This window comes from Octopus sinensis, linkage group LG13, assembly GCF_006345805.1.
Source record: "Octopus sinensis linkage group LG13, ASM634580v1, whole genome shotgun sequence".
NCBI classification, from domain to species: domain Eukaryota; kingdom Metazoa; phylum Mollusca; class Cephalopoda; order Octopoda; family Octopodidae; genus Octopus; species Octopus sinensis.
Window position 1 is genome coordinate 54682829 of NC_043009.1, and position 6078 is coordinate 54688906.

Sequence of the window (6078 nt, forward strand, 5' to 3'; positions counted from 1 at the left end):
TTTCAATATAGCTGACTTTTATCCCTCAATAACCAAAATTTCATTGATGTAGGATTTAGATTTTATGAATGCAGACACTGATAACATGATAACAGTGAGTCGGATATTAATGTGATTATGAACTCAAAATTGACATTTCCCTCCGGAACATAAATATAGCAAGCTATCAAATAGGAACTGCTAAGTTCAGCTATTCAGCTTGTAAGAATTTTGGCTGTTATATCAGAGTTTGTAATGCTGCAAAGCTGAATGAAAAAGAGAATAAAACAGTTGGTCATTAAAGAATTTATGAGAACTACCCACTAGATGGTAATTTGGGCAAAGTTAATAATGTAGTGCTAAAGGAAAAACAAAAACTGAATGAACATTTAAAAACTGAATTTATAAACATACATATTTGTCATTCTTAACTAAAATTTTGAAAAATAAAATGCACAACAGCTTTGTCAAAATTTTTATAATTCTTGCATGAGAAACTTTCACAAATTCAAAACTACCTGGTTGATAGTAGATAAGGCACAACCATATGTGAATGGTAACTTCAAATCAAAAATGCAGTGTGACCTTTGAGTAAAAAATTAAGAATTTTGGTTCCAAGCAGTCATGGTTTGAACAAAAGAGATATGTGTATTAGGCATATACAACCCCCCCCACACACACACACACACACACACGTAAGCATGCATATATTGATTTTTAAAATATTAAGTAGTACAGTTTGATGAGAAAAGTTAGCAACATTGCCTGTATGAAATTGAAGATGTTTGGAATATTCTAACAGTCAGAAATGGAAAGAAAAATATGAGCTTGAAACAGCTGTTTTAGCATATGTCACTCGCAAAGTTTTTGTTTTGTTTTCTATTTTTTAAAGAACAAAGGCAAGCAATTCCTTTATAACTTTCATAGATTTCAAAATATATTCAAACAGATATTTCAAAGTAAATGAGGGTCAGATTGCCAGCTGGATAATCAGAAGTATGTAACTAGGAGTTTTGGAATTATGAACCTTTCAGTTATAATGTATTTAAGAACAATCTACAATTATATAAGAGTTCTGTAATTTATCACTTCTTGGTGAATCAACAGAGATGTGGAGTGGGTGGGACTGTGTTTAGTTGAGGTGGTCATTTTACAGTTGTAATGAACAGACAGTACTGTCAGAAACAAAGACACAAGCAAAACCAAAGACATTATCTTTGGCAGTGCAACAGTGTTGATAAATATAAAATAGAGTTTGATTCTCAGTTGGTATGGTCTCAGTTGATAAGAGCCTGGTGGAATGATGTGGAATTCCTTTTCCATATCAGCAAAATCAAAAAAAATAATTCTTCATACTTTGCCACAACTTATAAAATTCTTGCATCCAGTCAAATGCAACATTCTTAGTAATTAACCAATTTTCACATAATTACACTTATCTGTTACTTTTGGTCCACTGCATGTTCCTGTAGCTTTGTTAATTAAAATTATATTCAGCCTTGTGCATAAAATCTGTACTAGTACTACTACCTAGTCCTTTTCAGAATTATGTATAAACTTTACAGACACTTAAATCCTTTCTGGAATTGTGCATAGTGTGCATGAACTGCAATTCATCTTCAGAATTGTAAATAACCTGCATCAAGAATTTCTTTTATTTGTGCATAACTTGCATGAGCACCAAGATCATTTTGGAATTACTGTGTAAGTCTCACAGAATTGGACATAAGCTACACCAACTGCTTTAGAATTTTGCACACCAAGTCCGTTTTTTCTTTCTTTGATATTGTCAGTAACTTGCACTAAGTCCATTTTGGAATTGTGCATACAACATCAACATTTTTGGATTTGTACATGCAAAACCCTCATTACGTCACTTCAAAAATTTTTTATACTAGTAGCAATTTTCTGAATTGTGAATAACCTGCACTAAGTCTTTCTCAGAATTGTGCATATTAATACCAAGTTTCAAGTTCTTTAGTCTTTTGCTTAATTTGAAAAGTTACCTTCCAATTTTTTCTTCATTCGTTCACGACCCACATCATCATCATGTTTCCGTTTACTCTGCAAGGTACTTACATTGTCAGGATCATCATCAGTAGTTATGTTACTTTCCGATGGCGCTTGGCTTTCCATTATTCTGGCATTGCCAGCCATTTCCTCTTGGCTCTCTACCACATTTATATTACCCTCCCACTCTTTCTTGGTCTCCATTATGCTTCTGTCATCACCCCTCTCATCTTGGCTCTCCATTCCTCTCACATCACTATCCATCTCTCCTTGACTCTCCACTACATTTGTGTTGCAAGCTGTCCCTTGATTTTCCACCTCATTTGCATCACAGTCAGCCTCTTCCTGACTCTCTACTTCATTTGTGACACAAGCAGTCTCTTCTTGACTTTCCACCACATTTGTGTCATTAGCTGTCTCTTCTTGATTCTTCATAGCACTCATATCACCTGCCATCTCTTCTTGATTTGTCATTAATATTTTGCCACAAGTCATCTCTTCCTTGCTCTCCACTACTCCATCAATATCTGTTACCTCTTTGGTCTCCCATATATTTGTATCATCATGTATGTTCTTTTTGCTCTCCTTAGCATTTGTTCCACAATCCCTCCCTTTACTCTCTCCCATATTTGTGTCATCAGTTATTTCTCCTTTGCTCTTCCTTACATTTGTATCTTCATAAATTTCCTCTTTGTTTTCCCCAATATTTTTGTCATCATAAATCTCCTCTTTGCTCTCCTCTACATTTGTATCTCTAGCCAACAGCTTTCTGTTTTCCATTGCATCCAAGTTATCTGATGTCTTTTGAAACAACATCTCTCTTTCACTTTCTTGTTTATACAGCACAAATTGAGTATCATCTTCCAAGTTCTGATTTGGTGACACAAGTCTTGAGTCACCCTCAGCTTTTTTATTTTGCCTGAAGGGCACATTACCTTGTTTGCTTTGCAAATTGCTTTCACCACCTTGCTCACTCTTCATAAGTGACACATCACCCTCAACATTCTGCACAAGAGACACATCATCTTTAGCCTGTTTCACAAGTGACACATCTCCTTCCCGCCCTTGCCTAACTTGAATGAGTGACACTTCATTTTCAGCTCCCTGCAAGAGTGGTAAATCATCTCCAGCCTCATGTATGCTGTCCCTTTCAGCTTCCTGTTTAGATTGTGCATCATCTTGTTTACTCTGTGAGAAACACACATCCACAGATTTACTTTGGGAAGAGGCAATACCTTCAGAACAGCTATCTTTACTTTTTCTCTCCAGTTTTACATTGCACTCTCCATTTTCTATCACATCTGTACATGTCTTATTATTTACAACATCTTGCTTACACTCTGAAAGGTCTACATCTTCTACTATGGCTTTGACTTCACACAAAGCCAGCTGCACACCACTCTTAGCAGCAAGCAAGCTATCTGAAAGTCCAGTATAGTCTGCTGTAACCTTCATACTATCCGTGAATTCCATATCTTTCTGATTTTTGTTAGCATAAGTATTGGTTAAAATATCTTCATTCTCTATTTTCACATCATCAGTATTTCTAACTGAAAGTTTAGAATCAAAACGTGCCTTTTCTCCAGTTGCATCCAAGCCCCTATTACTTTCCTGGGCATCTAAAACTTTACTTTTACGGTCAATGTTTTCCATTTTCACTTCAGATTGTACTACAGAATCTTCTCTTCCAAAATTACAAACTTCATTTAAGTATTCTATCGTATTGATGGTATAGTCTTGTACAGAACACTCAGAAGTCACTTCAATGTTTTCATTCAATATACATGACCCGGATTCTAACAAACCAGATAATTTAAAAGCTTCACAATCATCTGGATTGGAAACTTGCAGATTTTGTATACTTTTTGCTATCAATTCTTTGGCCTCAGCAAGTTTTTCTTCAAATTCATTCAATAGTTTGACTGTTTGACACTTTTGCTTCATCATCATCATTCGTAATGTTTCCCGGGCCTGATTTGGTCGGATTTCATTGATAAGATGATTGAGGTTTATGAATAGTAAACGCAGGTCATTCAGTTTTTCTTGCCTATCTGAAGAGTTGGGGTTCCGAATAAGTATGTCTATCAAATCTAGAAAGCACACAAGAATGGAATGGTTCAGTTTCTTCATTTCCTTTTTACGATTATGGTTTTCAGGATATAACTGTGTAAGTCCTAGGGATTCTAATGTCTGAATGGGATCATTAATGTTGGAAGGTACACCAAATACTGTGTAGTTCTCCTGCAAAAAAACAAGAAAAACGCTTGTAAAAATAATTATTTCTATATAGGTACAGGCATGGCTGTGTGGTTAAGAAGCTCACTTTTGCAACCATGTGGTCTCAGGTTCAATCCCATTGTGCAGAGCCTGCACCATACTTCTGTATCTGTTTTGGTATGGGTTTTTTATGATTGGATTCCCTTCCAAATACCAACCACTCCACTGAATAGGCTGAGTGCTTTTTACTTGGCATTCCATATTATGGAAGTATTACATTCAAGAAAATCATGCATTAACAGAGTTCTGTAGAGTGGTACATGTTTTCCGATTTTTATGTTCATTGATTTACATCTAATCTAAAGGCAATGGTAATGTCGCGGCACAAACATCCAGTACCATATTAGGTGAGATCTCGCGGAAGCCATTGCCATCTCCGAGACTGGAGCGAGACCTCACCTGCATCCATTTGTCATGCATGAGATCATGAGGCTCGCAATGGAGAAAACTATATAAATGGGAAACTTATTCAGACCAGCCTCTTTTGGCGCCATTAGACAGCAGCATTGGCTGAACACCAACACAGGCAGCACTTTCTGCTTGTCTATCTCCAGAGGCAATGTACCCGTACCCTGTCGGAGCTTAAGATGGTAGCTGTGAGCAGCACACTTCTCTCTTTCCTGTAAATAAACCAGTTGTAAATAGCATTTATGCTTGAAGTCTTTTTTCTTTGCCTGCCGAAAGCCTGAACTACATAAAGAACAAGAAAAAGATGATGGAAAAAGATGATATTCCTCCCATATCATAAACCCTGCCTTCCTAAAGTAAAATAGGTTTCATGCTACAGAAAACATTACAGCAAGATTTTTCAGGAGTGCAATGCTTTCATAATATACAGACAATGTCAGTATAAACTTATTTTGTCTATCCACCCATTTATCAGTGCCTGCTATCCCTAAGAGGTTTATAGGGATTAGAGTCCCCAGGTACCTCCTTGATTGGGTCCTATCAGAAACAACTGTCATTACACATTCTGGCTGAATTCCCAAGAGTGACCAACAAAGAATATGGATATCATCCAACCATCTTGCTTTTTCTTTAACCCTAGGCCTCTCCCTGCCAGTCTGCTCGATCCTTCTCATGATCCATCTCTCAAGTATTCTAATCACATGTCCATAGTATTGAAGCTATGACCTTTTGTGAAAAAAAAGTAGCAGTTCCACCTGAAGTGACTTCAAGCTGTGCACTCTGTCAAGCACTGTTATTCCAGAGATCCTTTGAAGAAACCCCATTTCAACTGCTTGTACTTGAATTCTACTCTTTTAATCATTACCCAACATTCATAACAATGGGTGAAAATGGGCACAGAAACTGAAATGAAGATAGCAAATGTGAATTATTTTTTTTTTTTTTACCAACCTCTTCTGAGGCTGATTTTGCCAATTGGAAATAAATTTTACCTGGGTTGGTGGTGGTGCTGGTATTCCTTTTGCCATATTTTCATCAGTACAGTACCTCACATATTGCATGGGAGGTAAAGGGAAAGAACTAACACCAAGACGGTCAGACATTTGCAGCAGGATTTTACTGAAAAAAAGATATTTTAAAGATATGAAACAATAACCAGAATCATCCAAATAATGCTAGCACGTGAATATTACCAAAACACTTTTTTATTTGATCCTTTAATTAGATCAAAAAGGAGAGGAAAGATAGTGCCTGTAATCTGTTACAACATCCTTGTAACAGATTATGTAAGAGAGAGGAATCTCAAACTGGAAACCCTGCCCAAATGCTTGCAATAGAGTGGGTTCTGCTATAGGCACCGAGAGAAAAATGCTTCAGGGTTTAATGAAATAACTGATAAGATCT

At 36.5% G+C, this 6078-nt stretch overlaps 1 protein-coding gene across 1 annotated transcript; it reads right to left on the bottom strand.

Moving 5' to 3' along the window:
- Nucleotides 1-851: 851 nt before the first annotated feature.
- Nucleotides 852-5788, bottom strand: LOC118765816. The gene is made up of 2 exons (XM_036508362.1): nucleotides 5667-5788; nucleotides 852-4230 (listed from the first exon to the last, which is right to left on the bottom strand). The coding sequence occupies exons 1-2, from the start codon at nucleotides 5775-5777 to the stop codon at nucleotides 1969-1971; spliced, it is 2373 nt and encodes a 790-aa protein (XP_036364255.1). The 5' UTR covers nucleotides 5778-5788; the 3' UTR covers nucleotides 852-1968.
- Nucleotides 5789-6078: the final 290 nt, after the last annotated feature.

Bases quoted from the DNA above. Each gene is read 5' to 3' on its own strand.
- LOC118765816 (XM_036508362.1), bottom strand. From the start codon at position 5,777: ATGTCTGACCGTCTTGGTGTTAGTTCTTTCCCTTTACCTCCCATGCAA. The intron at 4,231-5,666 runs GTAAAATTTATT...GTTTTTTTGCAG, and splicing joins CAGCACCACCACCAACCCAG to GAGAACTACACAGTATTTGG.